Genomic DNA, 15,953 nt, shown 5'->3' on the forward strand with positions numbered 1-15,953 from the left:
GCATAAACGACCCAAACTGTGGTCGCCCGCCATTATGTGCTGACACACAGTGCATCGAAAAGTCAAAGCGACAATCTCTGCCAGATGTGGCGTGTTGTGACTTTAACAAAATGAAAATCAAGTTAGAAGGGGGCAGGCCTAAAACATCAGAGAACATCCAGTAGACACTGGATCCACACAGACATGGGCCAAACAGCTGCAGGTAAGATTAGGCAAATTCAAATCTGGTCCAGTTTCCAAAACTGTTTAATTACACCTCATATATTCAGGTTTTTCTAAAAAAGTTTGGAGCAATGAGAGCCTTTTTATCAGTTTCAAGTAAAATAAATGAAAAAAACAAAAAAACAAACTGTAGAAAGGAAACTGACAGAAAAGATCATCTTACTTTTGGTCAAATGCAACCGTTCCACAAGCAAAACTCATGTATTAAAGAAAAAAACTGAGTTTTGCAGAAAGAGCAGCAACAGATGTCTGCGTTGGCGTCATCGTACTAGATGTAGGTGGAAATTTCACTGCATATGTCTCTGTTTGTGTCAAAAATATCATTGTGCTAGCTTCGTTTTATTTCATCAAAAAAAATAACACCTTCACAGATATCGACTGTCATTATGATGTGCAGGTTTTACTTTGTTTGGAAGAAATACACTTATTCAAGGAAGTTCACAACTAAGTCTGTTGTTTACTTCACATTTACACAACTTACTGGATGCGTGAGGCAGTGTGGCGAAGAACGTCTTGAGGCGACAGGCAAGCCATTCCATGCTCTCGTGAAGGTTGGCCAGTGCCTTGAGGTCACTGACATCACGCAGGATCTCATTCTGTGGGATTAACTTGTCTCCGAGGTTCCCAGTCAGCACCTCTGACTCCTTAGCAAAAGCAGCCCTGAATGATGGACGGGGTGAGGGATGTAAGAGTGTATGGTTAGAATGACAGGCACATTATATTTTTGGCAAAAGAAAAACACAATTTAACCATCAATCAAGTGGCAAATACCCATTTAAAAAAAAAAAAAAAGAAGCTGGTATTAAAAAAAAAAGTTGTGAAAGCATTGACGTAGCTCAGAGGAGACTTTGTGAAAGGCACTTTAATCGGTCCGCAGTGTTACATTCTTTGGAGGAATTTATCAGTGATTGGGTTCCTGGTTGGACTCAAAATGTCTGGTTTGCAGACACTGAGTGGATTTTATAAAAAGCAATAATAGAAGTAAATTTTTTAAAGTAATAAAATAATGGATTGTCGAACAGAATGGATGTGCACACGTCTCCTCTGTGTGTTAATGCGTTCAACTGAAAATAGCTCAAATTTTATAATAATCTTATGCTTATGTGCTCAGTATCTCGGGGTTCAATTATTGCTTTGACCGTTACAGTGACTCACACACAAGGGAAATAAGAAGGGCTGAAAGCTGGATGGATACAGCGATAAACACAGAAGGAGTGGAGGGGAAAACTGTGAGCAATTTTATGAGTGCGGATACTTAAAAAAGAAGAAGTTTCCACTAGCTCAACAGTTGGTGGGAGAGAAAAACAGGTGACGGAAAACATTTAGAAAAAGAAGCCAAACACAAGGCAGAGATTTACAAAGTGGCCAAAACAAACACGCAGAGATGCATTTGGCGTTCAAGCACTTGTGGTTGCAGAAGCATAGGGTGAGACCTGGGAAGCTGGATAACTTAAAATCAAAACTGTACTGCTGCAAACACACGACATGTCAGCTAGCCTCCAGAGTCACCAGGATACCCGCAAGATCAAGATTCTTTGAACAACAGATGGGTAAAATAAACAAAACCCACAAGCTCATACGTTCTCACTCGGGCACAGGCATGTGTGGCTTATTAATGAGGCTTTATTAAAGCACTGGGCTGAGAGTCGTGCAGAAGCTAATCCCCTTTCATAGTGATGAAAACATCTACGGCTCTCAAATCAAACAGCCTTATGGTCTCCCTCTTGCTATCTCAGTGCTCTCTGCGCGCGCGCGTGTGTGTGTGTGACTAAGAAAAGGGAGTGTATGAGAGAGGAAGAGAGTGCACACAACAGATTGACTTTCTCTGGCCGCATAACCAATTTATTTATTTACTTTACTCTTCCGCTCCGATGAGCTCCAGTGTTCCCTGAAGAGGGTGCACATTCAAAGGCAATTTCGATAAGACTGACCCCCCCCCCCCCCCCATTCCCTGCCTCTGTATGCTCTCCTTATATTTTCCTATTTTGTTCTTCCCTCGTTTCCTCACTTCCTCCAGATAAAGGGCGTTTAAAAGAACAATCATGACTTCTTTTACAGCCACATCTTAGTCAACAAGAGGGGGGTTCAAAACATATGTGAACAAAGACACAAAAATGGGAGGGAGGGATTAAGTGCGTGATTGCTCAAGTGTGGTTGTGTACATCCACGTCTGATTCTGTCTGTGTGTCTACTGTGAATGTGAGTATGTGCTATTCCACGTATGCTTACATTATTTAATTCTGCACATACATAACGCATATGAATGAGCATGTGTACATGCGCATACTGTTACTGTGCATAATTTGTACCTGGTGAAGTCTTCTTCATCTTCTCTCTTCTGTCGGGTCTGTCTGGGCTGGGCCATATTTGCCCAGTTAGGGAGGGACTGGAGCAAACGACTGATGTCTTCATCTTTAGCCCAGGAAGCACTGATGGTCAGCTTTTCTTCACACTGGACGATGCCCCTGAGGGAAAACAGACATAATAATGCAAACTTAGGCAAGAAATTATTTGTAAAAAGGTGTTTTTAAGTTCTTGCTCCTAAAATAGAAACACATTGTTAATAATATTGGAAGAATATCAAGAAACTAGTTTCATTTTTTTTTCATCTTACCAACAGATAAAGAACTTAGGGTAAAAAATTGAATGAGATTTGCGGTTAAAAGGCATATGATGTCATACTATATTATTATTAGTTTTCAATTATAATGAAAGTGTAACAATACAGTGATTTGGATTTACCGCATTGAACTGTCACTGTGTGTGTATTAGCATTATTAAATAGCTGATAATGTGGACATTCAATATTTAACTTTCTGAGTTAATGGTTTTTAATTTTTGGGCATATCCCTCTGCGAGCGTCTTCTTCACTAATAGTTTGTTAACTTTACCCTTATTCATCTTATAAGGGCCAACATGAAGAATCATAAAATTGTGACTCATCAGTCACACAGGCTGGGGTATCAATTCAAGCGCCTGCATATTTTAATTAAAATATAGATTTTTCAGACTATAAACCGCTAAATCAATATTTTGATCCTACCTCTAGCTTTAAAAAAAAACTCCAGTATAATTTTTTTTGCTGTGCATGAGCCATACAGCAAGTACAGCTAAATAATATCTGCTTAGTACTAACAAACAGAACACGAGCTAATCAGAGAGTTGTGAATGTGATTTACGACCATCTTTACTGACATATAAAATAAAATTACAGCAGCCGTGAATTGGCTTGAGGACAATCTGTGGCAGAGTGCCAGTATCTATTTGCTTTGTTTGCCTGTGCCTATGTTAGAGAAACTGCTTAGTTCTGCAATTATTACTAATACCCCAAGCACTCCGGGGTATCACATTCACATCTGCAACCACACACATAAGTGGGGCTGTGGGAGACAGAGACCTGTTCAGCAACACAAACACACACACTTTATCACACGGAGGCCCCAGTGAGACTGAGGCTGACCTGTGACAGGGTCCAGATGGACTCCCAGCAGTCTGTCAGTCCTTTCTTGTGTCTCCTGCCCTGCTTATCACCCCCCCTCCATATCCTCTAGTCCTCTCTTTTTCTAGCCAGGTGTTACATGGTACCAGAGGCCACAGATGAACAGCTTTTCACAGCACTGTGTCTGTGTGTGTGATTGTAAGAAAACGCAATAACCAAATTTCTAAAACAATGTATAAATCAAACCATAACAATTAACCTTATATTTTAGCTTCCTGCCAGCCTTCTCTGTGTTTTTTACCTGTAGGCTGTGTTGCAGATTTCTTTGTACTCCTTGAGCTTGTCGCAGACCATCTCAAGGAACTGGTTGGAGTAGGCACTCAGGTCCTGCATCAGGCTCATCAGATCCTGGATGGCCTTTTCCACCACCACTGTGCTCTAAATGGAAAGAAAAACAGTTTTAGGGTTTTTTTTTAAACTCTAAACATAAAATCTCTGATTTCAGCTTTAAGAAAAAACAAACGAAATTCAGTAATAAACAAAAAGGGTAAAGGTAGACTAACATTTATGTAGATGTCACTTCACATCAGGTCTGTTGGAGTAGCAATGTAATTGGAGTAATCCAAATTCCCTTGCTTTGCCCTCACCTGAGGCTGGACTGACGACTAAAGCAGGGAACCTTGTCAGAAGTCTTAAGACTATTAGTGAAAGGTTTGATTCTTTGTATGTAAGTGCATCAGCGTGAGTGCACATATTTTTGTGCGTGTGTGTTTTGAACTTCTGTGTTGTGTGTGCTCTCAGGCTTAAAGTGAGTGTGTGCGCATTTGTCACAGTGCACCCATCACCAGGAGCCACGGCAGGGCTGTGACAGCAGCCATTACAGATTAGCCACTCTTGCGTGACTAATAGCTGGCCCGGGAACAGCAGAGCAGCTTCATATCCCCAGACACACTCACACTTACACACATCAAACAAACTTTTTCAAAACACACACCTTTGAGCAATTTGAGAGCTGTTAAATAAGATTACAACTCTGTATGTTCCAGTTTGCTGCTCCCAGCACTTAACCAATCCTAGCCTACATCTGTAATAATAGTGATAACTCACTATTAGTCTGGTGATAGCCTTACTGCAGCTACTCTGAAACTACAAGAGTAGCACAGTGAAGTGCAGAATAATCCCCTGCGACCATTTACAGAAAGCCAATCTTAAACAAATGATTTCTATTTCTCTTCGTATCCCTTCTCTGACTATGTGAATTTCATATGAAGTTTCAAGTGAAGGTGCGAAATAGAAAACCTACATTTTTTTGAAAAAAAACTGATAAAATGAAAAATGACTTGCGTTACTCAAGGTACAAACAGCTGCAAGAGTAGCATAGCACCTTGTTTTTTAGTGCTGTCTACCAAAATGTCATATACAAGCAGACAGCATATTCCAAAGTCAACATTTATTTACTATGACCTTAAATGTAGCACTGTGTGAAAGTCTCAAGCCATCCATCTGTTCTTCATATTTTACTAGGAAAATGGAAAATAGGTAGAAGGATGCATTAAAACATCCAAACACACATGGAAATACAGAAAACAAGGCAAAAATAAAATCTAAATTTGATCTGACCACCTTTATTCTTCAATACTGCTTGAAGTCTTTTAGGCAAGCTTTCTTGTAGTTTCTTTAAGTAGTATTCAGGAATAGTTCTCCAGGCTTCTTGAAGGATATTTTAAAGCTCTTCTTTGGATGTTTGCTGCCATTTGTTGCATTCACTGTCAAGATAATCCCACACTGCTTGAACCGGGATCTGGGGAGGCCAATCCATGACTGATAGTGTTGCATTGTCTGTCTTTACTTTTATATTTGGCACTATCTCATCCTAAAACAAGTAGCCACTGCCAGTCAGAAGCCTTCCAGATGGTACTGCATGGTTAGTTTTAAGTGGCTGTCTTAAAAACAACAAACAAGAAAAACATTCCTTTGAAAATGATCGGGTAAAAAGACTTGACTGATAATGAGTGAAAAAACAGCCACTGCCCATAGAAAAAATTTACAAAACCTCCAGAAAGCCGGGAGAACTACTGCTCAACTATTACTTGGAAGTAAGATATAAAGAAATGAGTGGTGGCTCAAGACGTTTACACAGTACTGTATGCAAATAAGCTATGAGCGTCTTGGATCTCAAAGATGTAATTACCATGTACAAGTATTATATCTACTATTCTACCATTTGTAATACATTTTTTAAAAAAAAAGGTTCCATTACATTCGAGGTCACTAACTATCTGGTATGACTAAGTGGCTGCTAGACTAAAGGGGGCAGTAGTGACTATAATTGATCATCAAAAAAAAGAAGAAAGAACCCCTGATGTGATAAAATGATATTAATATTAATAGCTCTTTCTCTGTTCAGTTTCCCCTTCGCTCATTCTGTCACATGCAGACGAGCATGCACATGCACACACACAAACAGCAGCTACTCCAATGAGGGAGGTAATGATCCATAGCACTGCCCATACCCATGGAGTGCTAACCAAGGCCTCATCTCTGCCAAGGGAGCACCCTTTACTGTCCATGCCTGATTCCCTGTCAGCCTGCCAGGGTAGAAGGAATTACACAGACCCTGCAGGAGAGGAGGCTGTTAATGTAGTTCAGGCAGCCGCTACCTTCCCTCCATTGTGTAGGCTGCTAGTACCGTAAACTGGATTATATAAGAAGATGAAAAAAGTAATTTCATCATTGCTACTTTCTGTTACAGTGACTATGTCGATAATGTTGTCATAATAAGAATTTTTTGCCTTTTCCAGGGGTCTGGTTGGAAGGTCAGCTGTATGGTAAGGTCAGGTAAACTTAAACAAGTCAGTACTTTCATAATTATTAGTCATTTGGATTTAATTAGTTCATAAAAACAAAGTTTTTTTCTGTAAAAATGGGCTGATGCTGTAGCAAGACCTATTAATTGTTAAAAGACAAGTGGCAGTATGACTATGATAAAAATTAAACATGGCTTGCATGCTCATCATAAGGTTCTATATTCTCAAGTGATGATCAGTTGATATAAAAGTGCAGTATTCCGGCAAATGCAACATAACAGAAAAACCCCCCCACAGATTAACATTAACGTCTTTGAGCAAGTACAAAAAAATTGCATTAATGTAAACTCAAGGGAAAAAGTTAAACAAAGTGAGGAAAAGGTAAAATTTTGGTTTAGAAATCTGATATTCTCAACAAGTTCTTGTGCAGCCATAATCATAACGATATCCTGTTCCTGCTTTAAGGACAAAGAGCTGAAGAGCAGGCCAAGTCGGTGAATGGAGAAGAGTAAACAATGGATACCCGATCCATTACTCCTGCTCTAACAAATGCTCTTCCACTCAGCTCCCTTGTCTAATTTGCTCATTTAACACAGCCATTTGTCTTAGGCAGCAGCAATCATTAAAAAGTAATCAAGGGACAGATTGAGAAAGGGAGGGCTTAGACGGAGAGAGTAAGAGTGGTAGGGGAAAGCCAGTTCTGCTACATATCCTCCATCTTACTTGACTGTTACACAGGAGTAGACATGCTTCTCAATCTATGTCTATCTTACGCTCTCCCTCTGTGTAATGATTCAAGCTTAAAGGTCAACATGATGTGGTATCGAGAAAAAACAAAACAAAATAAACAACCCACCCATATTTCTTGTGCAATTCTACTTCCTAGTATTTTATTACCCTAAAGCTGCACATGGTTGAACTGTGTCGCTACTCGTTTTACATCATTACTAGATAAACACAGTCATCACAGAAAATTAGACTTGGGTTGTGCAAATGGATCTTGAATTTGCTGGGGTAAACTGCTGTTTGGAAATGAAGGCCACAGCTATAGTGGTTTAATGAAGGCAGAGCTAGCACTCAGATTGGCGCCTCAGCGGTAAAATCTCTCAATGCATGGTCATCACAACAGAAACCACCCTCAAAGTAGTCGTTTCCTTTATTGGAGAGAGTAAAAAGAGCACAGCACAGGGAATGTCATTACTACAGTAAGAAAACAGGGATGCGATCACTAAACTCCCTACGCTAGCCGAATTTGTTTTACTAAACGTGTCATCAGGTTTTTAAAAAATTTAAGGTAGAAGGAATAAGAAGATTTTATTTACTGAAGCTCACTAGGAAAGTCCAATAACAGGCTGTGGCTAAATAACAGCTTCATGAGATTTCTCTACTGTGTTTTCAGAGATGACTGTGAGAAGAGAAAGCGAGAGATGAGGGCCTCAGGTTTGAATCGGAAACGGATCATGGATTTACCCCATTAAAATAGGGGGTACCCCTTGAGGTTGTGCAGAGGTCAGAGTGTTTAACCTTATGTTCTCTGACATTTCACTCATGCTCTAACCCAAAACCACTCACTCGTGTAATGCCTCTCCCATCCCATTCATGTCTGACCACGGATTGATAAAATAACACAACCTCAGCAGCACGTGCATCCATCCATCCAACCACACACACACCCACACACCAAATGGGACACATAGAAAGATAACCCCTGGCTGCCCCCCTTTCCCCCAACAAAGGCTGTTCTCCTCTCCTGGGTAAAGAAGAACTGGGCATGAGTGGGACATTGTCTTGACAGATCATTCATCAACGTCACAGGAGAGCCAGTCTCTGAAGACTCCCCTGACACACACCGGATGGGTCTCATGGTTGTGCCTGCTTAACTGCAACACATGCTGCTTCTAATGTGTATGCATGTAAATGAGTGTGTAGTTTGTAATTGAGTTTGTTTAAGCTTAAAAAGTCAAGCTTAAACAGGGGCACAATGTGTGTGAATAACGTCTTTTTTTTAAATTAGTTTGTGCCACAAGCCAGTGTACCTCTAGTGCCAGTCCTAAGCCTGGATAAATGGCCAGGAAGGGCATTTGCCACATATTTGTGGCCAAACCAAACAAGCGAATAATATAAAACAAGATTTCCATAATGAAAAGGTCAGGGCCCACTGGTGTTGTTAGCCAACAGAGTGACGGTGTGCTACTTTTGGCCAGAGACAAAGGAAGAGGAGAACGTATATGAGAGGACAGCGTGAGAAAAGGAGAAGATATGTACAGGGGTGCTAGAGGGTTGTGACTGAAGATTATGCTAGGGATAGGCTGTGATGGAGGCAGAGGATCTGCCATGGCGACCACTAAAGAGAGCAGCTTAAATCATACCAAGAAGACCACCTTTGTGATTTACTGTTGCTTGTTACATAAAAAAATTGCTTTACAATGCCAACATTCAAGGACTTCAAACATTTTGTATATACTTCCCACTTATCATATACACATAAAAACATGTGAAAAAGAAAGTTGTCCCTGGACTCTGTGAAAAATTACTATACTCTGGCTGCTTTCATAGGAGGGATAAGTATCATCCTGCTGAATCATGGCGTCTTTTTGTTTTTCACACCACTGCCAAAAACTGTGAAAACTGTCTATTTCTGACGATTATACAAACACACATGAACTCCCTCCATCAATTATAATTAAGTACAAGCAATCAGTCCTCTAATGGACTGTATATAAAACAAAACAGAGAAACTAACTAATCTGGAAGATTTTGAGAGAACTGAGAAACATAAGATGTACTTGGGAGATAAAAATGGTGTGAAATGCATTGTTTTTTATTGATGTCACAGCTTTTTCAAAAGCAAATATTCTGCAAATTCTTTATGAAGTTTTGAAAGCAGCTTTGAGGTTGACTGATCTATTTCCACAACTCATTTCGCTTATTCAGCCTGAATCTTTTCATAACCTTTGAGTAAACATAATTGTGTTTACCTTTCATCTAAAACGGTAACATAACGAACACTCAGTTACTCCAGATGAAATCTTTGAAAATGGCAAAACAGATGTAGTTTTGAGTGCCATCGAATGAAATGCCAACATTGTAGAACCGTTGGTGTTCTGTCCCAAGTAAAAGATTAAAAAAAATGGTTCATAATAATTTAGTGATAAAATGTCATATTTCATCTGTGGTAATTTATGTTAAAAAAGAGAGTCATTTAGTTAAAAATATGTTCTATACAGTCAGCATTAGTTTTTCTGTATCTTATTTTGAAGGAGTAATCTGTGTTCGCAATGCATTGTGGGAAGCAGACGCTGCAGTCAGTCGGGAAAAGCATTGTACAGAAAACCTGCCTATCTGTGTTTAAACTTCATCTCCTGTGGCCTGAATCTTTATATACACCATCGAAAGCAATGGCTGTAAGTTTATTACATGTTCTGGTTGTTTTATATGTTTATAAGAGCTGATTTAGAGATCGTTTTGTGAATGTGTTTGTGCCAGGAATTAGCCTTATCCCAGAAGCGGATTTTGCTTAGAGCATGGTCTATTAAAACATAGCAATGATGCTAGCGATCTAATTTGCATATCAGAGGATTGTTAAAACTATTGTTTATCATTACTTGGCAGCTAAGACTAACTTTGATACATGTTTTCTGTCACTAACTATTTCTTTTGTGCATTTATTTCACAATGTCAAAGAGCTAAAGGATATTTTATTTTCTGGTTTATTTTTTAGTTTCACTCAGCACTTTCATCGAGCTATTCAAGCTACAGTTGTAAAAGATTGTAAGCCGTCGAGAAGACTGTAATAAAGGAGCAAGACGCTCAGTTTCCTGGCTCATGAAAATTGAGTTTGGCTTGCTGTTGACCTGCGTTAACATACACAGTGTATCCAACACGTAGCGATAACAGTACAGTGAAAAGCCAGGTCAGCAGTTGGTGGAAGATAAAGTTTATGCCACAGCGATGGATGCCCACGGGGAGAAGGCAGAAGAAATGGCTAACTCAGGAGACAAAGCACCATCAGAGGCTAGCTCCCGATCCAAACACTCTGGCTCCAAGCGCTCATCTTCCAAGTTGTCCTCAAGGTCCAGTGTATTGGAAGCAGCCATCTTTGCAAGAGCTTCTGCTGAAGCTACAAACGCCAAAGCCTTGTACAGTAAGAGACAATTGGAAATTAAAAAGCAGCAAGCAAATCTGGAAATGGATTTACAGATGTTAGAGATAGAGAAAAAAGCTGCAGCTGCTACGGCAAAAGCAGAGGTTCTAGAAGCTGCCGCAGCTGTTGAACAAGAAAAAGGAGAAAGTTTAAAAAGTTCAGTCCCACCACAAGTTATCAGACAGAGAACTATGGAGTACGTGCAACATCAAACCCAGCTAAAGTCACATCCGGCTGAAGAAGGAACACCTCAAGTCAAACTGACAGCAAAGGCGCCATCATTCACTCCAAGGAAACCAACCTCCTCTCCACCTGTACTCTCAAAAATGTACGTAGAGGAGGAAACTTTTGACCCACCAAGAGAGTATGTCGAGCCGAACAGTCACCATGCTCCTCACAATAGTGATGCACCTATGGCTGACTTTGCTAGGTTCCTTGCACGCAGAGAGTTAATCACAACAGGGCTCTTTAAGTTTGATGACACCCCTGAAAATTTTAGAGCATGGCAGTCTTCATTCTTAAATGCAACTGGAGGCATTGATCTTACATACAGCCAGCAGTTAGATCTCCTAGTCAAGTGGCTCGGTAAAGAGTCCTCAGAGCATGTTAAAAGAATCAGGGCTGTTTATACCACTAACCCCAAAGCTGCCTTCCAGTTGTCATGGGATAGGCTGGAGGAGTGTTATGCTACACCCGAAGTAGTAGAGAATGCCCTGTTTAAAAAACTGGACAGTTTTCCTCGCCTTACAAACAGAGACAATGTTAAACTTAGGGAACTAGGAGATTTGCTCCTAGAGCTGCAGGTTGCTAAAGACGAAGCCTACCTCCCAGGCCTCGCTTACCTTGACACACCACGTGGGGTTAAGCCCATAGTGGAAAAGCTGCCTCCAGGCTTACAAGATAAATGGCTCCACACTGGTTCAAAATACAAACAAAAATATAATGTGACGTTCCCTCCATTCTCATACTTTGTAAAGTTTGTCCAAGAGGAGGCAAAAGCGAGAAACGATCCAAGTTTTGTGTCATGCAGCAGTCAACCCCTCAACAAAGGTGAGAGACCACCATTCAAACAAATTAGCTACAAATCACCTCTAACTGTAAACAGAACAGAGGTTGATACAAGTGCTTCTGCTAGTATCAGAGAGGATGATCTAACACGTTATTGTCCAGTCCACAAGAAAACGCATCCTCTAGCCAAATGTAGAGCTTTCCGGATCAAACCACTACAAGAAAGACGAAACATACTCAAAGAACACAAACGATGTTTTCGCTGTTGTTCTCCCATGCACACAATAAAGGACTGCGACCTGAAGGTCAAGTGTGAGGAGTGCCAAAGTGAAAGACATTGCTCTGCCATGCACCCTGACACGGGTCAAAAACCCCAGCCGGAAAATGCACCTGAACCAGAGCCTCAGCCTCAAGACAACACTCTACCCAAGGTAACGTCACGATGCACTGAGATCTGCGGTGAAGGCTGTCCTCCGCGTTCCTGCTCCAAGGTATGTCTAGTTCAAGTTTTCCCTAAAGGTCAACCAGAACGGTCTGTTAAGATGTACGCCATTCTTGATGATCAGAGCAATTGCTCGCTGGCGCGTCCTGAATTCTTCGAGCTATTTGGAATCAAGGATAGCCCTCTGACATACCATATGAGAACGTGTGCTGGTCTAACTCAAATGCTCGGCAGGAAAGCAGTGGGGTTCCAAATTGAGCCTGTAGGTGAAGGCCCACGTCTAGACCTTCCTCCTCTCATTGAATGTGATGAGATAGTATTTAACAGAGATGAAATACCTACACCTGAAGTCGCTCTTGCCCATGCCCACTTGAAACATCTGGCTCCTCTGATACCTAAGCACGACCCAGCTGCCCAGATTGCAGTTCTACTGGGCAGAGACATCATACAAGTCCACAAGGCACGGCAACAAGTCAACGGACCCCACAATGCTCCCTTTGCTCAGCGCCTAGACCTAGGCTGGGTAATCGTGGGGGAAGTATGCCTCAATGCTCACAGGCCAACGGTCAATGCCTATAAAACCCACGTGCTCTCCAACGGACGTCCATCTCTCCTCACTCCTTGTCCTAACAGCATGAAGATCAAAGAAAAACCATGCTATGGCGGGGAGCACAAGAGTAGCTTCTTAAAACGCAGTTCGAAACCCAATGCAGCAGAAGAAAAGCTTGGAGAGAAAGTTTTTGAGCGCACAGAGTATGACAACCAGCATGCCCTGTCCTTTGAGGACGAGACCTTCCTTAAGATAATGGAAAAGGAAGTCCACCAAGATGGAAACAATAACTGGATTGCTCCTTTACCATTCAAGTCCCCTCGCTTGCCACTTCCAAATAACAGAGACCAAGCGCTGTCTAGACTCAACTCACTGAGACGCAACTTAACCAAAAACCCTCAAATGAAAGAGCAGTTCTCAGAATTTATGGACAAGCTGTTTAAAAACAACCATGCAGAGATTGCTCCACCCATTGATGATAACACTGAGTGCTGGTACCTGCCTATTTTCGGCGTATATCACCCCCAGAAGCCCGGTCAGATACGGGTGGTCTTTGACTCTAGTGCCGAGCAGTCTGGTGTGTCACTCAATTCAGTGTTATTAACGGGCCCTGATCTCAATAACACCCTCCTTGGTGTCCTGATTCGGTTTAGGAAAGAGCTCATTGCAACCACTGCTGACATTCAGCAGATGTTTTACGGGTTCCTGGTTAGACCAGACCACAGAGATTATTTGAGGTTCCTGTGGCACAAGGACAATGACTTGTCAAAAGAGGTGCAGGAGTACCGCATGCGGGTACATGTTTTTGGTAATAGTCCGTCACCAGCGGTAGCCATCTATTGCCTTCGAAGAGCCATCCAGGAAGGTGAGGCAAAGTTTGGAGCAGACACAAGACACTTTGTCGAGAGACACTTCTACGTTGATGACGGGCTGATTTCGGTTCCCACAGAGTCTGCAGCCATCGATCTGCTCAGGCGCACATGTGCATCCTTAGCTGAGTCTAACCTCAAGCTCCACAAAATCGCCTCAAATAGTGTCTCAGTCATGCAAGCATTCAAGCCAGAGGATTTGGCCTCCGGTATTAAAGACTTGAGTCTCGGCGACGATGCTTTACCGGCCCAGAGAAGTCTAGGAATGTGCTGGGACATTAACACTGATTCATTTACCTTCAAGGTAGCCGTCAATGACAAACCCTATACCCGCCGCGGGGTTCTCTCAGTGATTAATAGCATCTTCGACCCCTTGGGACTAGCATCGCCAGTGACAATCAAAGGCAGACTCTTGTTACGCAAAATGTCAAATGGAGTCCAAGATTGGGATGCTTCTCTCCCCCAAGAGGAGATGGACGCATGGGAAACGTGGAAAATGTCCCTCCAAGATTTGAGCCGCCTAAGAGTGCCGCGCTGCTATGTACCAGCCTCCCTTTCCATGTCCACTTACACTGAACTGTGTGTCTTCAGTGATGCCTCAAGCTGGGCTATTGCAGCAGTAGCATATTTGAAAACAGTCAATGCAGAGGGACAATGTGAAGTCGGATTTGTGCTTGGCAAAGCAAAACTTTCACCCCAACCAGAACCGACAATACCTCGTCTTGAGCTTTGTGGAGCAGTTCTAGCGGTGGAGATGGCGGAGCTCATTCTGGATGAACTTGATCATAAACCAAACACTGTAAAATTCTACTGTGACAGCAGGGTGGTTCTTGGGTACATTTGCAACGATTCAAAGCGCTTTTATGTCTACGTACATAATCGAGTTCATCGTATACGCCAGTCCACATCCCCTGAACAGTGGCATTATGTTACATCAGAGCAAAACCCAGCTGATCTAGCAACCAGGTCAGTACCTGCATCGCAGCTCATGGACACTATGTGGTTTAAGGGACCAGACTTCCTTTACAAACTACATGAACCAGAGACGAATGAATCGTTTGAGCTGATTGAACCTGAAGTGGATGCTGAAATCCGACAAGTTAGTACCTTTGTTACTCAGATTCAGAAGAGCGGATTCACACCAGAACGCTTCCAACGCTTTTCAAGCTGGACCTCACTGGTACGTGCCATTGCTTTCTTAATTCACCAAGCTCGTTCTCACTCATCAAGCAACTCGTCAAATCATTCATGCAGGGGCTGGCATAAATGCAGAGAACCACGCACTCCAGAGGAGATGGATGCGGCCAGTAACCTCATTCTCCAGTCTGTTCAAAGGGACGCTTTTCCTGATGAGTACGCTGCTCTACAAGCCAATCAAACCATCCACGCCTCTAGCCCCATTGTAGCCCTCGACCCATTCATGGGTGAAGACCTCATCAAAGTTGGAGGTCGCCTCAAACATGCTTCATTGGACCCATCGTTAAAGAATCCAAAAATTCTGCCAAGCAAGCATCATGTGTCAAAGTTGCTTGTCCTGCACTATCATGCTAAGGTTGTGCATCAAGGAAGGCAGTTCACAGAGAGTGCAGTTAGGCAAGCTGGACTGTGGATTGTAGGCTGCAAAAGACTGGTCTCATCCATTATCCACCGTTGCGTAACATGCAAGAAACTCAGGGGGAAACTAGAGACTCAAAAAATGGCAGATCTCCCGCCTGAAAGACTTGAAACATGCCCTCCATTTTCGTATGTTGGGTTGGACGTGTTTGGCCCATGGTCAGTGGTTACTCGACGCACACGAGGTGGCGCAGCACAAAGTAAGAGGTGGGCGATACTTTTTACGTGTATGACTACAAGAGGTGTACACATCGAAGTCATTGAATCTATGGACACTTGCAGCTGCATAAATGCAATACGCAGATTCTTTGCAATAAGAGGCCCAGCCAAACAAATGCGGTCAGACAGGGGCACCAACTTCATCGCAGCAAGCGTGGAGCTTGGCATGGCACAACCACACAAGAACCCTCCCGACATTGTCAACCATCTTCATGCCAACGGTTGCACATGGGAGTTCAACCCCCCACATGCTTCTCACATGGGGGGCGTCTGGGAAAGGATGATTGGGGTAACTCGCCGAATATTGGATTCTATGCTCTTGCAGAACAAACACACCCGTCTCACACATGAGGTGCTTTGTACCCTAATGGCTGAGGTATCGTCTATAATCAATGCAAGGCCCTTGGTCCCTATTTCGACTGACCCTTCCTCACCATTCATACTCTGTCCTGCAATGATACTGACCCAAAAGCAGGGCGTTCCTTCTCCACCAGGAGACTTTTGTGGAAAAGACTTGCTCAAGAACCAATGGAAACAAGTGCAAGCACTCGCCAATGGTTTCTGGAGTCGCTGGAGAAACGAATATCTCAACACCCTCCAATCAAGGCGCAAGTGGCATGGAACACACCGCAATCTTCA

The 15,953-nt window shown here is 42.4% G+C and overlaps 1 protein-coding gene across 1 annotated transcript in view; it reads right to left on the reverse strand.

Moving 5' to 3' along the window:
• The window catches only part of exoc4 (exocyst complex component 4), a 149,826-nt gene that overhangs the window by 37,408 nt on the left and 96,465 nt on the right, over positions 1-15,953 (reverse strand). The window contains exons 14-16 of the mRNA XM_085376089.1: positions 3,963-4,099; positions 2,532-2,687; positions 704-882 (exon numbers count right to left, since the gene is read on the reverse strand). Of these exons, the coding sequence (XP_085232215.1) occupies positions 704-882; positions 2,532-2,687; positions 3,963-4,099 (472 nt within the window). The remainder of the gene's footprint in view (positions 1-703; positions 883-2,531; positions 2,688-3,962; positions 4,100-15,953) is intronic.

The sequence above is a fragment of the Diplotaxodon limnothrissa genome, linkage group LG17 (genome assembly GCF_057381915.1).
Source record: "Diplotaxodon limnothrissa isolate DT_005_m linkage group LG17, D_limnothrissa_male_GT1.1, whole genome shotgun sequence".
Taxonomy (NCBI): Eukaryota; Metazoa; Chordata; class Actinopteri; order Cichliformes; family Cichlidae; genus Diplotaxodon; species Diplotaxodon limnothrissa.